The sequence below is a fragment of the Stenella coeruleoalba genome (genome assembly GCF_951394435.1).
Source record: "Stenella coeruleoalba genome assembly, chromosome: 6".
Lineage (NCBI taxonomy): Eukaryota > Metazoa > Chordata > Mammalia > Artiodactyla > Delphinidae > Stenella > Stenella coeruleoalba.
In genome coordinates, this window is record NC_137151.1 from 109129349 (window position 1) to 109144048 (window position 14700).

General features: G+C 46.6%; 2 protein-coding genes across 8 annotated transcripts in view; one reads left to right on the forward strand and one right to left on the reverse strand.

Annotated features, from left to right (window-relative positions):
* Positions 1-465: 465 nt before the first annotated feature.
* RNF25 (ring finger protein 25) lies at positions 466-7084 on the reverse strand. 3 transcript variants are annotated; one of them, XM_079924942.1, is made up of 10 exons: positions 7020-7084; positions 4238-4312; positions 3894-3996; positions 3734-3801; positions 3571-3640; positions 2321-2392; positions 2089-2232; positions 1660-1752; positions 1252-1386; positions 466-1048 (listed from the first exon to the last, which is right to left on the reverse strand). In XM_079924942.1, the coding sequence occupies exons 1-10, from the start codon at positions 7058-7060 to the stop codon at positions 470-472; spliced, it is 1380 nt and encodes a 459-aa protein (XP_079781068.1). In that variant the 5' UTR covers positions 7061-7084; the 3' UTR covers positions 466-469. The 3 variants fall into 3 exon arrangements, with proteins under 3 accessions (XP_079781068.1, XP_079781066.1, XP_079781067.1); XM_079924940.1 differs by having other exon boundaries at positions 1660-1749; positions 7020-7067; XM_079924941.1 differs by lacking the exon at positions 2089-2232 and having other exon boundaries at positions 7020-7067.
* A 151-nt stretch (positions 7085-7235) lies between these two features.
* STK36 (serine/threonine kinase 36) overlaps positions 7236-14700 on the forward strand; it is a 28636-nt gene continuing 21171 nt past the window's right edge. For 2 of the 5 annotated variants that reach the window (XM_079924764.1, XM_079924766.1), the window contains exons 1-5: positions 7444-7473; positions 7910-8080; positions 8773-8913; positions 9021-9098; positions 14213-14343. In XM_079924764.1, the coding sequence (XP_079780890.1) occupies positions 7919-8080; positions 8773-8913; positions 9021-9098; positions 14213-14343 (512 nt within the window). In that variant the 5' untranslated portion in view covers positions 7444-7473; positions 7910-7918. Of the gene's footprint in view, positions 7320-7443; positions 7474-7756; positions 8081-8772; positions 8914-9020; positions 9099-14212; positions 14344-14700 lie in introns of those variants that run through there. The other 3 variants (XM_079924765.1, XM_079924771.1, XM_079924767.1) reach the window with 3 other exon arrangements.

The following is a 14700-nucleotide window of genomic DNA, read 5'->3' on the forward strand; positions in this document are numbered from 1 at the left end:
ATTCTTTTTTTTTTTTGTGGTACGTGGGCCTCTCACTGTTGTGGCCTCTCCCGTTGCGGAGCACAGGTTCCAGACCCGCAGGCCCAGCGGCCATGGCTCACGGGCCCAGCCGCTCTGCGGCATGTGGGATCCTCCCAGCCCGGGGCATGAACCTGTGTCCCCTGCATCGGCAGGGGGACTCTCAACCACTGTGCCACCAGGGAAGCCCATGCATATTCTTCTTAAATGTTGGCCTCCACTAGTCTTCCTTGGAATCCACTATACTAGCTGAGATGTCAGACTCCTCTTTATCCAGACCCCGATTTCTTGGGAGAACAGACTTCAGAGCAATATTGTGGCTACTCTGCCATGCTCGTCTTGCTGGGAATTCAGAAAGAGATCTATACTTCACAGGCTAGGCACTACTGAGTAAGGAAAGCCAAACAAGGCCAATCTCTTTATTGTCCCCCCCCCACCCCCCACAGTACTGCTAGGAACCATCCTCCGGTTCGAGGCTCACGGGCTCCCTTCGAGGACCAGGCCGGTAGGCTCCCCGACCCCGAGGCAGGTGGCGGTAGGAAGAAGCCGGTGTCCGACCCTTGGAGTGCTCCCAGCGGGCACAGTCGCGAGTCCTGCGGGGCGGGGGACCCTGCCAGTTGCCATGCCCCTTTTCTTGGGGAGGACCTTCAACCCCTTGGTTACGGGACTCTGGCTTTAGGTCCATAGGCTCCTTGAGGGGCCCCTCAGGAGGTGGCAGTTCCTGGGTGTGACTGGTACCTTTGAGGGCATTGCACTCCCCTCCTTTTAGATGCCTCCGTTCGGCTTGTCTCCAGGGACCTCGACTGGCCCGGGGAGGATCTAGCATAGCTTTCTGGGTCTCGCCCAGCTTTTGCTGATTTGGCCCAGCCCCTGGAATCTTCTCACATGTGTACTGGGAGGCCACAGGCAGAGGAGCTGACAGGGTGGTCTGAGCAGTTGATGAGGTGGACTGTTCTGTGGCAAGGGTACTGGGTGGGTGGGATCCTCCAGAGGCATCTACAGCTGACTCGGGTTCCAACGGGGCAGGAGGCTAGAAGGAAGTGAGCAGATGCAGTGAAGGGGATGCAGTTCCTCAAAGCGGGGAACCGCAGGCCCCTCACCTAGAATCTGAGCCAACCGCCATCAGCCTATAACCTCCCAGGGTAGAACAAAGCTCACCCGAGGGCCACGGCAGAGGGGTGTTGGTAGGAAGGTTGGTGTCATCAGGGGAGGAGTGGGAAACCCTTCCCTCACCTGCTGGAGGCTGATGAAGTACCGGTTACGCTCAGCCTCAAGGTCAATGATGCCCCCCCTCTCCTGCTGTCTCTGGTAGAGCCTCTTGCGCTCTTCTTGCTGGCGCAAGCTCTCTGCATCGGGCTGGTACAGCTCCTGGAGGGAAAGGAGCAGAGTGGCACGGAGAGAAGAATCAACAGGAGAAGGCAGACTCGAAACCCCGGCTCTTCTAGGACTGCCTCAGGAGATCTGCTCAAGGTTCTTGGTTTTATCCCTCAGATTGGGCTCCCGAACAGAGTTTTGGACTTCTGCTGGGGGCCATGGCTTTACAGAGAGGGCCCAGGCAGCTTGAGGCCAATTCCAGAGACCCCATTCAAAGCAGACAAGATGCCATTATTCTTGGCTCAGATTAGCAGCGAATTGTCTTACCACGGGCTGCTGGGGTTCAGGGGCTGCTTTCAGCGAGGCGAGATCGTACACGAGTGGCTCTCTGCACACCGGGCACTGCACACCAACGGCCTTCTGAAAAGAGAAGTGAAATCGCACCCCTGCTTCCCAGCCTAGGGTGCTTGCCAGCTGCCCAGCCTCATCTGTAGAGGGCTGGGACGGAGGGCACAGGAATACCTGTTCAGCAGTGAGGGGGAGCAAAGCAGGGGCTGCCTAACTAGAGGTCTGGGAACCCTCTGAAACTGTGTGCAATATGCTTACGTGTATGTACAAGGATGCCCCTTTTTCCTGGACAAAGGTGAGCTTTCGTTAATCTCAGAGGTACCTATGACCCTGAAAAGGCTAAGGCAGCCCTGGAGCGGAGGGGTAGAAGAGGGCATGAGGTCAAGCGAGCAGGGCCAGCAGGTCAACCTGTTTGGTTGCGGCGTGCTGCCATTCCCGTTCCTGCTCCCGCCCCTGGGCCTGCAGCTCCTGCTCCATGTGCTGGATGTACCGAGCCAGGCAGTGGCAGTGGAAGTAGTGGTAACAGGTGGTTTTGGTAAAGGCCTCCTTCTCCTGGAGGGTAAGGCACTGTGTCAGAGCTCGCCCCGAGCCCTCCACTGTCTGTCACAGCCGACCCCCAGGTCCCAAGAGAGTAACCCACCTGGAAACCATAGAGGCAGATGACGCACTGGCCATGGGGGATGTTGTTATCTGTGAGAATTTCCTTCCCTTTCTGAGAGGAGAGAAGACACTGTTCAAATAGGGAGGCAGGAGCCAGAACTGTGAGTGAAGCTTGTTGACTACTCCCAGGAGTGACCGGCGGGCCGCCTCCCACCGAGCCAGTTTGCCTTCTGTTCATGCATTTCTGTCTTGGTGATGCTCCCTCTGCTTGGAATCAATCCTCCTCCATGCTCACACCCCTCCCCTCCAATCTACCCAGCTTCAAAATCCAATTTAATTGTTTTTCCACTCATTAAGTCACTTTTAACACATCTTGGGGATGAAAATAAAACACCTTCGAGAGAAAAAAATGTTCAATTAAAACTCACATCTTCTGGGAGGCCTTTCCTGGTTATCCCCCTTTGAATATCACTCCCTCAATGAGCCTGTTCTGGAGTCAGCTTTCAGAAAGAAAGTGAAGGCATGGACACCCCAAACGGACAGAGAATTCAAAAGGCATCAGGTTGAGCTATGAAATACGCATCTGCACTGTTGTTTAATAGCTAATACTCTGGAATTCCACAAAGTTCAAAGCTGCATTGTGGAGGCCTGACTTAGAAATGCTACAGTGGTCTATGCCCACTCTGACTCCAGGCCACCCACCTTCATTCTTTTCTGAACATTTTTCTTAAAAACTCAAAGTAGAGGAAAACAAGACTGTATTTGTGTTTTTGATCTCAAACAACAAAAGTTAGCTGTGTATATTAACTTGTAGCTCTAGGCATAGTTTCATGTGGGTCGTTTCCTTTACTAGGGTAGAAACTCTTTGAGGAAAAGAACCATGACTTTTTCTAGTCAGCTCCAATGACAGACTAGCTTTCAAATGTTCATTTATGGCTAGACCCTCCAGGCAAGATCTCTTGCCATTTTCAGTTGCCAATGCCAAGAGAACTTGGCATTGGCAACTGAAATGCACTGATAATGAAGCACGAAAAATTCAAGTTAAAGAGGAAAAAAATTTTCTGTCACGATGCTGGAATAGGCAACTTGGAGAAGCTATGGAACTGTCTTTGGGGAGATTTTTTGAAACAGAAGAGAGTCTCACCTTTCTGGAGCAGTTTAGGCTTACCTAAACAAGAACTAAATGAACGTCTCCAGACATATTTAAGATTCTAGGCCCATGGCCTCCCTTGAAAGAAACTGCTCTACCTGGAAGGTAAGGACATTTCCCCAGGCTAGCACACCTCTCACCTCGATGAGTTCATAGAGCATGGCAGTACCCAGCCCAGCCTCAGCCATGTGGCTCAGCGCCTGTGAGATCCTGTGGGGAGAGGGCAGAGCAAACATTAGGCCTGCCTCCTTCCCTCACCAGACTGAGCTGTATCCCAAATTTTCCCTGCCCAGCCCGACTTACTTGTGGATCTGTTCATCTGAGAGTCCTCGGGGGTTACGGATAGAGATCTGTGGCACCGCGTGGGGATACTAGAGAGAGAAAATACCACGCTACTGCTAATGCACTCCACCCCAAGGCCTCTCCCCTTCCTCCCTTTGCTGCCATAAAGTAGAGGCCTCACCTGTGCTGGGACCCGAAGCACCAGAGTGAAGCAGACATACTGTGAATCCTGGTCTTCTGCAGTGGCGGGGTGCAGGGTGATGCAGATCTCCCATGATGATGATCTGCAGGTGGATGAAGTGGAGACCTGGGATGTGACTGGGCAGGGACTTGAGAGCTGGGGAGGGTGGGGGTGAGAGAGTAAAGCGGGCAGAGGAAGTGAGCATCAGGCTCTTTCTTTGGGGTGATTAAAGGAATAGACTGTCTACATGACAGAAATATTATCTCAAATCAAGCCCCACAGATACTGCATGGAATCCTCTTACTACCAAGGGGACTCCTGCCCACCTCTAGTTGAATACATACCTGCCATTTCCTTTGACCACCTGTAGTTCATCCAGATAGATAGACTCTAACACTTCAACTTCAGAGGGAAGGACCCTAGAGAGACAGGGGAGATTGACTTACCATTACAACTCTCCCTATTAAAGCCTACTAAGGCCAATGAAGGCTGGCTTTGTAGAAAAATGGCAATCTGCATGAGTGCTGGCAATCTGCATGAGTGCATTCTCTTGCTAACCTCCATAAAAATGGGGGAAACATGTTTCCTTAATTTGTCAAGTGGCCAGGTAGAAAGCACAGGAATCAGTTTTACACATCATTTCTGCCAATAGATGAGGAAACAGATTCCCAAGAAGGTGAAAAGACTAGCCCAAATCTCAAGGCTTGAGGCAGGACTGAGATGCAAGCTAGGTTTCCTGACTCCCTGTTTAAGTTTCATTGTACTGTTGGTTGTTCCTTAGTGGCCATCTCTCTGACCCAGAAATATGACATCTATTGATTAGCATTAAGGTTACCAATACCACTCCTGGCTTTCCCTACACCGTTCATGGATCCCAGTGTCTACACACACTGCTAATACCAGTCACTGTAAACCTCCTCAAAGGAGATACCAACCTGAACAGAACAGATCTACATGCTGTAAAGGCTGTGCTGTAGTGGAAGAGCCATCAGCCTTGGAATGAGTAACAGGTACCAATCACTTACCAGCTATGTGATCTGAGTAGTTACTTATATCTGTAAGCCTGAATTACCCTGTCCATCACATATAGATATTACCACCCACTCTCCACAGTTATCGTGAGGATGAAAGGTGATTTGTTTATGTCAAGTGCCTAATAGTATCTTGGCCATAGTAGCTAGTCTGTGTTCTTTTTTTTTTCCTATTTGTATTAACCTTCTCCCTTAAAAGGAAAGAGAGGTTGTAGTTAATATTCAATGTATTTATGATCCCTGCTGTCTGACTGATCTAGATCAACTTGTGCAGGTCAGGATCCAGTGGCCCCTCCACCCACCCGCTCCCCAGTCCAGAACTCTCTTAGGAAGAGATGTCAGTGTCTCTGCCATCCCTCAGAGGACACACATGTTTAATCACAGAAAGAGCAGTTGTAATGCCACTGAAGATGAGTTATTGGCTTGAGGCCACACCTTTACCCAGATAATACATGGAAAGATACATGCTTGGTTTGCTTTCTTATATTGCCCCTTCTTCACCAAGAGCAGGGCTGCCCTAGTGTGACATACGTGTGTGTGTGTTTGTGTGTGTATACATGTGTATGTGTATATATAGAGAGTGATTCTCAAAAATTTTTAAAGTCTTTTTAAGTCTTAGGCAGACACGTGAAAATATAAAATAGATAACGTAGGTAACAGTTGAGTACTTCTGATTGACATGAGCATTGGAGTCTTAGAGCACTGCAGGCTGGCTGTACAATCATTACGGCCCTCACCAAGGCACAACGTGTCCCCTCAGAATCTTAAATTCCCCTGAATAGGTTGAAAACAGCAAGTCTGCATGGTCTCAAAACAGGCCAGCACTGGCTGGGCTCCCTGAACCAATGAAACACTGAGGTGTAGCCTCCATCAAGAAGCCCTTCAATACTTCACCCACCCGACCTGTGACTTGGGCCCTGGGTGTGAAATATGGAATGGGATGGTGGTAAGATGGTGACAATAAAAACGGGAGGGCTTCCCTGATGGCGCAGTGGTTGAGAGTCCGCCTGCCGATGCAGGGGACACGGGTTCGTGCCCTGGTCTGGGAAGATCCCACATGCCGCGGAGCGGCTGGGCCCGTGAGCCGTGGCCACTGAGCCTGCGCGTCTGGAGCCTGTGCTCCACAACGGGAGAGGCCACAACGGTGAGAGGCCCGTACCGCAAAAAAAAAAAAGGGGGGGAGGTGGAACTGTACAATGTCCTAGAACTAAGAACCTGAGGTTTGGAATCTGACAACCTGGATTCCTAGTCATAACTATGTACCTTTTGGCAGCTCATTTTACCTCTTCAGGCCTCATTTAGTCTCCTCAGGTGCCTACACCTCAGAGTTATTAATGAAAAGGAGGCTTAGGTATGTTACAAATCCATCCTGATCCTCTCAGATCCTTCTCTGAGGTGGATGTCACACCCACTTTTTTTTTTTTTTTTTTTTTTTTTTTTACAGCTAAGGACACTGACTCATAGAAGCTAGGGGGCCTGGTCAGCATCACACAGCTAATAAAATATGATGTGAACCCACATTTATCTATTTCCAAATCCCACAGTCCTTCCATGTTCTGGTCCCTTGTGACGAATGCTTGAGAGAAGGACTAGGAGCGCTTTCCGTGAGGTGTAAAGCTTTATTCAGACAACAGCCTCATTAGTGCTGTCGGGAAGGGAGAAGGTTGAGGAAAGCCTCAAAGGAAATAGTCTGATCCGAGGGGAAAGGGGGACGGGAATTGGAGGACATTGGTTCTGGGAAGTAAGAGGGACGGGGAGGGGGGCGGAGATCTGATAAACAGGCATCCCCCGGGACCCTGAGCAAATCCACTTCAGAAGGCGAGAATGGGACGGGGTGAAGCCGGAGGATCGAACCGGATAAGGCACGGCCCGAACTAGCCAGGTCGGCGCTGATGCGGTCTCCTCCGGGTCAGACCAGTGCCCCTCCACCCACCCGCTCCCCAGTCCAGAACTCTTAGGAAGAGATGTAAGCGTCTCTGCCATCCCTCATCCCTCGCCCCGCCCCACGCGCCCGCCGTACGGACCGTCCGCGGCTGCCGCTAGTCCCCCGGACCGGATCCAGGCGGTCCTCCAAAGCCCATGACCCCAAAGTTACCAGTCCTCCTCCCCTGCAGCTGCCGACGCAGACGCCGCCATGTCTTCTGCGGCCCGCAACCGGAACCGGAAACAGCCTCCTGGCAGTCGGAGGCGGAAAGTAAAGCAGGGGCGGGAGAGTAGCTCTCGGCCGTTTCTAGGCAACCTCAGACTCCCGGTCCTTAGATGGTCCTGAGGGCCAAGGGATGGTTGGGAAATGCCCTAGGAAGTGCCTATGGGCGGCCCACCGTCTCTCCCACACCCCTGAACGCCTATTCCTCCGAACCTCTGACCAGTTCTAGCGAGTAAAATTGGTAACAATGTGAGTCTAAGGAGACCGGCAGTGGGGGTGGGACGATAAGTCCCACGATAAGAACGATAAGTCAGGCAAAATACGAAGGCACCTAGAAGGGGCGGGGCTGAAGGCCAGGGCCGGCGTCCCTCGGCCTGAAGAGCTTGAAGCTCGTAGGCTTGGGGTAAGAGAGGCGCTCCTGTCCGCTAAGCCGGCGGGCCGAGGGTGTGGGCGGGGGTGCTGAGGAGGTTGTCAGTGGCAGGAACTTTGGGGTGGCTGGAAGGGGCGGGGTCGGTGGGCGAGGCTGGATGGAGGGGGGCGGGGTCGGGTGGGTGAGGCTGGGTGGAGAGGGTGGGGTGAGGGGGAGAGGCTGGGTGAAGGGGGCAGTGGTCGGGTGGGCAAGGCTGGGTGGAGGGGGAAGGGGGACACGGGGTCAGGTGGGAACAAGGTTGGGTTGGGAGACAGGAAGAGAAAAGGAGGGAGGATTGCGGAAGGCACTCTGCTCCAAGATCTCATCTTTCCATTCTCTACCCTACCTTATTTATGAGGCCTGGATTGTTACGAAAAAAAAGGAAAAGGCAAGGCGGCTAACGTTAACCTTTCTTCCATGCCCGAACCAGGCCTCCCAGATGTGTGGAACTGTCCCTGGAGCTGTAGCCCTTCACCACCATCTCTATCTCCTTCTGAGGGATCCTGAAATCTCTGTCATGGAAAAGTACCACGTGTTGGAGATGATTGGAGAAGGCTCTTTCGGGAGGGTGTACAAGGGTCGAAGAAAATACAGCGCTCAGGTGGTGAACAAAGAGGGATATCTCTTGGGTGGTATCCCACACCCTCAACTCCAGTGGAGAATGGGGCCAGAATACTGACCTGTATTCGTAGGACACTGATTCCTTCATACTTATGAAATATGAGCTCTGAAATTGGATTACTTGGGTTCAAATCGCAGCTCCACCACTTTCTAGCCTTATAACTATAGACAAGTTACTCAACCTCTCTATGTCTCAGTTTCCTCATCTATAGAATGAAAATAGAACAGCGTCTTATTGGGGTATGAGGATTAAGTGTGATGTCACACTGAATAACTTAGAGCAGTGCTTGGCACCTAGTAAACAGCAATTATAATTATTATTAATATTATTATCTATCATACCATGAAGAAAGGGATAAACCACCTGAACTCTATTCTTCCCTCTTCATTTTTTCTTCCTTCCCTTTCCCCTAAATCCCTTAAATATTGAGTTCTTTATCCAGTTCTTTTCCCAGAATACACCAAAGGGATCTATCTGGCAGAGGCTCTTTCCTCCTAGGGTGAGAGCAGGGGAAACCTGGGTAAGACCAGGGTACCATGGGGAAAGTCGAGTGGGAGACTAGCAAGTATAGTGAGAATTGCTCAAACAATCTGAAGTCTGAGTTCTGGAGCTTTGAGGCTAATGTTTAAATAGTGTGGTTAGGCCTTGACTCTTGACCTTACCACTGACAGGTGGTGGCCCTGAAGTTCATTCCAAAATTGGGACGCTCAGAGAAAGAGCTGAGGAATCTGCAACGAGAGATTGAAATCATGCGGGGTCTGCGGCATCCCAATATTGTGCATATGCTTGACAGCTTTGAGACTGACAAAGAGGTGCGCTTTGGTTTTGGGTCACCTCTCGCCGAGAAGGGTCCCAGGAATTTCCCATCCTCAAAATGCATAAATGTGGAGCCATTAGTAGCATTGCCTTCTCCCTGCAGGTGGTGGTGGTGACAGACTATGCTGAGGGAGAGCTTTTTCAAATCCTAGAAGATGATGGAAAACTTCCCGAAGAGCAGGTATTCCTGGCTCAAACTTTTTCTACCCATGACCTCTTCTCAGTTTAAGGACTGAGAACTGAGGGCACTGAGAGGCTCCAGTTTGAAAACTCCCAAGTAAAATATAAGAGTCTAGGTATATGTAGAGGCAGTGTGGTGTGACAGTAAAGTATGTGAATGCTGGAACCCAAATCTCTGAATACAAAGGTTGGGTCTGCCACTTTGTAGCCTGATCTTCTTGGGCAAGTTACTTTAACTTCTCTTTGTTCGCTTTCCTCATTTTTTTTGGTTTTTGTTTTTATTTCCATTACTCTAGGAGGTGGATCAAAAAAGATCTTGTGGGCTTCCCTGGTGGTGCAGTGGTTGAGAGTCCGCCTGCTGATGCAGGGGACACGGGTTCGTGCCCCGGTCTGGGAGGATCCCCCATGCCGCGGAGCGGCTGGGCCCATGAGCCATGGCCGCTGAGCCTGCGTGTCCGGAGCCTGTGCTCCGCAACGGGAGAGGCCACAACAGTGAGAGGCCCGTGTACCGCAAAAAAAAAAAAAAAAAAAGAGTGTGCTTCCTATGTTTTCCTCTAAGAGTTTTATAGTGTCCAGTCTTACATTTAGTTCTTTTTTTGTGTGCTACATGGGCCTCTTACTCTTGTGACCTCTCCCGTTGTGGAGCAACGGGGTCTTTTGTGTCTCCATACAAATTTTAAGATTTTTTGTTCTAGTTCTGTAAAAAAATGCCATTGGTAACTTGATAGGGATTGCATTGAATCTGTAGATTGCTTTGGGTAGTATAGTCATTTTCATAATATTGATTCTTCCAATCCAAGAACATGGTATATCTCTCCATCTGTTGGTATCATCTTTAATTTCTTTCAACAGTGTCTTATAGTTTTCTGCATACAGGTCTTTGGTCTCCCTAGGTAGGTTTATTCCTAGGTATTTTATTCTTTTTGTTGCAGTGGTAAATGGGAGTGTTTCCTTAATTTCTCCTTCAGATTTTTCATCATTAGTGTATAGGAATGAAAGAGATTTCTGTGCATTAATTTTGTATCCTGCAACTTTCCCAAATTCATTGATTAGCTCTAGTAGTTTTCTGGTGGCATCTTTAGGATTCTCTATGTATAGTATCATGTCATCTGCAAAGAGTGACAGTTTTACTTCTTTTCCAATTTGTATTCCTTTTATTTCTTTTTCTTCTCTGATTGCCATGGCTAGGACTTCCAAAACTATGTTGAATAATAGTGGTGAGAGTGGACATCCTTGTCTTGTTCCTGATCTTAGAGGAAATGCTTTCAGTTTTTCACCATTGAGAATGATGTTTGCTGTGGGTTTGTCATATTTGGCTTTTATTATGTTGAGGTAGGTTCCCTCTATGCCCACTTTCTGGAGCGTTTTTATCATAAATGGGTGTTAAATTTTGTCATAAGCTTTTCTGCATCTATTGAGCTGATCATATGGTTTTTCTTTTTCAGTTTGTTAATATGGTGTATCACATTGATTTGCATATATTGAAGAATCCTTGCATCCCTGGGATAAATCCCATTTGATCATGGTATATGATCCTTTTAATGTGCTGTTGGATTCTGTTTGCTAGTATTTTGTTGAGGATTTTTGCATCTGTATTCATCAGTGATATTGGTCTGCAATTTTCTTTTTGGAGTATCTTTGTCTGGTTTTGGTATCAGGGTGATGGTGGGCTCATAGAATGAGTTTGGGAGTGTTCCTTCCTCTGCAATTTTTTGGAAGAGTTTGAGAAGGATGGGTGTTAGCTCTTCTCTAAATGTTTGATCGAATTCACGTGTGAAGCCATCTGGTTCTGGACTTTTATTTGTTGGAAGATTTTTAATCACAGTTTCAATTTCATTACTTGTGATTGGTCTGTTCATATTTTTTTATTTCTTCCTGGTTCAGTCTTGGAAGGTTATACCTTTCTAAGAATGTGTCCATTTCTTCCAGGTTGTCCATTTTATTGGCATAGAGTTGCTTGTTGTAGTCTCTTAGGATGCTTTGTATTTCTGTGGTGTCTGTTGTAACTTCTTTTTCATTTCTAATTTTATTGATTTGAGTCTTCTCCCTCTTTTTCTTGATGAGTCTGGCTAATGGTTTATCAATATTGCTTATCTTCTCAATAACCAGCTTTTAGTTTTCTTGATCTGTGCTGTTGTTTTCTTTGTTTCTATTTCATTTACTTCTGCTCTGATCTTTATGATTTCTTTCCTTCTGCTAACTTTGGGTTTTGTTTGCTCTTCTTTCTCTAGTTCCTTTAGGTGTAAGGTTAGATTGTTTATTTCAGATTTTTCTTGTTTTTGGAGGTAGGCTTGTATTGCTATAAACATCCCGCTTAGAACTGCTTTTGCTGCATCCCATAGGTTTTGGATCGTCCTGTTTTCATTATCATTTGTCTCTAGGTATTTTTTGATTTCCTCTTTGATTTTTTCAGTGATCTCTTGGTTATTTAGTAGCATACTGTTTAGCCTCCATGCGTTTGTGTTTTTTATGGGTTTTTTCCCTGTAATTGATTTCTAATCTCATAGCGTTGTGGTCTTGATATGATTTCAGTTTTCTTAAATTTACTGAGGCTTGATTTGTGACCCAAGATGTGATTTATCCTGGAGAATGTTCCGTGCACACTTGAGAAGAAAGTGTAATCTGCTATTTTTGGATGGAATGTCCTATAAATATCAATTAAATTTATCTGATCTATTGTGTTACGTAAAACTTGTGTTTCCTTATTAATTTTCTGTTTGAATGATCTGTCCATTGGTGTAAGTGAGGTGTTAAAGTCCCCCACTATTATTGTGTTACTGTCGATTTCCTCTTGTATAGCTGTTAGCAGTTGCCTTATGTATTGAGGTGCTCCTATGTTGGGTGCATATATATTTATAATTGTTATATCTTCTTCTTGGATTGATCCCTCGATCATTACATAGTGTCCATCCTTGTCTCTTGTAACATTCTTTATTTTAAAGTCTATTTTATCTGGTATGAGTATTGCTACTCCTGCTTTCTTTTGATTTCCATTTGCATGGAATATCCTTTTCCATCCCCTCACTTTCAGTCTGTATGTGTCCCTAGGTCTGAAGTGGGTCTCATGTAGACAGCATATATATGCGTCTTGTTTTTGTATCCATTCAGCAAGCCTGTGTCTTTTGGTTGGAGCGTTTATTCCTTTCACGTTTAAAGTAATTATCGATATGTATGTTCCTGTGACCATTTTCTTAATTGTTTTGGGTTTGTTTTTGTAGGTCCTTTTCTTCTCTTGTGTTTCCCACTTAGAGAAGTTCCTTTAGCATTTGTTGTAGAGCTGGTTTGGTGGTGCTGAATTCTCTTAGTCTTTGCTTGTCTGTAAAGCTTTTGATTTCTCCATCAAATCTGAATGAGATCCTTGCCAGGTAGAGTAATCTTGGTTGTTGTTCTTCCCTTTCAACACTTTAAGTATATCATGCCACTGCCTTCTGGCTTGTAGAGTTTCTGCTGAGAAATCAACTGTTAACCTTATGGGAGTTCCCTTGTATGTTATTTGTCGTTTTTCCCTTGCTGCCTTCAATAATTTTTCTTTGTCTTTTCTTTGTTTGCCTATTTGATTACTATGTGTCTCGGCGTGTTTCTCCTTGGGTTTATCGTGTATGGGACTCTCTGCACTTCCTGGACTTGGGTGGCTATTTCCTTTTCTTTCCCACGTTAGGGAAGTTTTCAACTATTATCTCTTCAAATATTTTCTCGGGTCCTTTCTCTCTCTCTTCTCCTTCTTGGACCCCTATAATGTGAATGTTGTTGCATTTAATGTTGTCCCAGAGGTTTCTTAGGCTGTCTTCATTTCTTTTCATTCTTTTTTCTTGATTCTGTTCCGCAGCAGTGAATTCCAGCATTCTATCTTTCAGGTCACTTATCCGTTCTTCTGCCTCAGTTATTCTGCTATTGATTCCTTCTAGTGTATTTTTCATTTCATTTATTGTGTTGTTCATCTCTTTTGTTTGTTCTTTAATTCTTCTAGATCTTTGTTAAACATTCCTTGCATCTTCTTGATCTTTGCCTCCATTACTTTTCCGAGTTCCTGGATCATCTTCACTATCATTATTCTGAAATCTTTTTCTGAAAAGTTTCCTATCTCCACTTCATTTAGTTGTTCTTCTGGCGTTTTATCTTGTTCCTTCATCTGGTGCATAGCCCTCTGCCTTTTCATCTTGTCTATCTTTCTGTGAATGTGGTTTTTGTTCCACAGGCTACAGGATTGTAGTTCTTCTTGCTTCTGCTGTCTGCCCTCACTTTCCTCATTTTAAAATGGAAATAATAATAATGTCTACCTCATAAGGCTATTGTGAAGATTAATGAGTTAATTCCTGTAAAGTGTTTGAAAGAGTGCCTGACACAAGTGTTCAATATATCTAGCTATTTTTAATGCTGTTGTTATTGTTAGGCACCTCTAGGTAAGAAGGCCCAGTGTGGTGGTACCAGAGAGGCAGGAAGGGATAAGCGTTGTGGTTAAGGCAGGATTCACCACCAAGGCACAGTGGTTAGCCGTAGGATTTGGTGGAAGACATTCTCCAGCCATATTCATTCTAGGGATTTCTCTGTACTCTAGCAAGTAGGCCCCCTTCAGGACTTCCTGTCACAGCATTCTGTTTCCTTCCAAGCATTCATCATTATTTGTAAGCCATCATCTTATTTGTTTTGTCAGTCTTGTTTGTTTGTCTGGCTACTTCTCTTGAGAGAAGGGACTTTGTCTTATTTAATAACAGCTAATATATATTGAATGCTAAGTGCCAGGCACCATTCTGAGCAATACGTTACTTTACATGCTTTAACTCATTTAAATCCTCACAATGATCCTATGAAATAAGTAGTATCATTATTGTCGCCTTATGGGTAGATGATGAATCTGAGAGCCATAAGATAATTTGCATGTGGTCATGCAGTTAGTGAGACTCAATAAATTTTCCTTGAACGAATGAATGAACAAATGAAAGAATGAATGGATAGGGGAGCAAGAACTAAGGAAGGTATCTTGTGAAGCTCTGGAAGAAAGGGAAGGAAGAGAAGATCACATCAGTAGTAGTATTAGGGTGGAGTCTTTGGGCTCATCAGCAGACTCCTTCCACTGACTTCTCCTTTCTTCCTCTCACCTGACTGTTTGACCCCTAGGTTCAGGCCATTGCTGCCCAGTTGGTGTCAGCCCTGTACTATCTGCATTCCCACCGCATCCTCCACCGAGACATGAAGCCTCAGAACATCCTCCTTGCCAAGGGTGGTGGCATAAAGCTCTGTGACTTTGGGTGAGGTGCCTGACCTTCTGTCTCTGCTTCCAGTTCTGCAAGGAGCCTTAGATCATATGCTTGAGTTCCTTGGGCCTCATTTTAGAACCTGAGCTGGAGACTGGGATTCCTGCTGGGTCTTGGAAGATGGTCTGTTTGTTCAGGTTGGGGATATCTCGCACAGTGATAGGTAGCAGTGACCAGCTCTAGAGTTTATTATTTCTCTATTTCTCTATCTGTCTATCTGTCTCTCTCACACAGTGACCAGCTCTAGTGTTTATTATTTATTCATTTATCTATCTAATTTTTGGCCCTACCCACTGCATGCTGGATCTGAGTTCCCTGACCAGGGATCGAACCTGCGCCCCCCTGCAGTGT

Excerpts from the sequence above, each read along its gene's own strand:
- RNF25 (XM_079924942.1), bottom strand. The coding sequence starts at position 7,060 with ATGGCGGCGTCTGCGTCGGCAGCTGCAGGGGAGGAGGACTG. Across the intron at positions 3,802-3,893 it reads TGCTTCGGGTCCCAGCACAG|TATCCCCACGCGGTGCCACA; the intron begins GTGAGGCCTCTA and ends TTCTCTCTCTAG. Across the intron at positions 1,387-1,659 it reads CTGAACCCCAGCAGCCCGTG|GAGCTGTACCAGCCCGATGC; the intron begins GTAAGACAATTC and ends CTTTCCCTCCAG.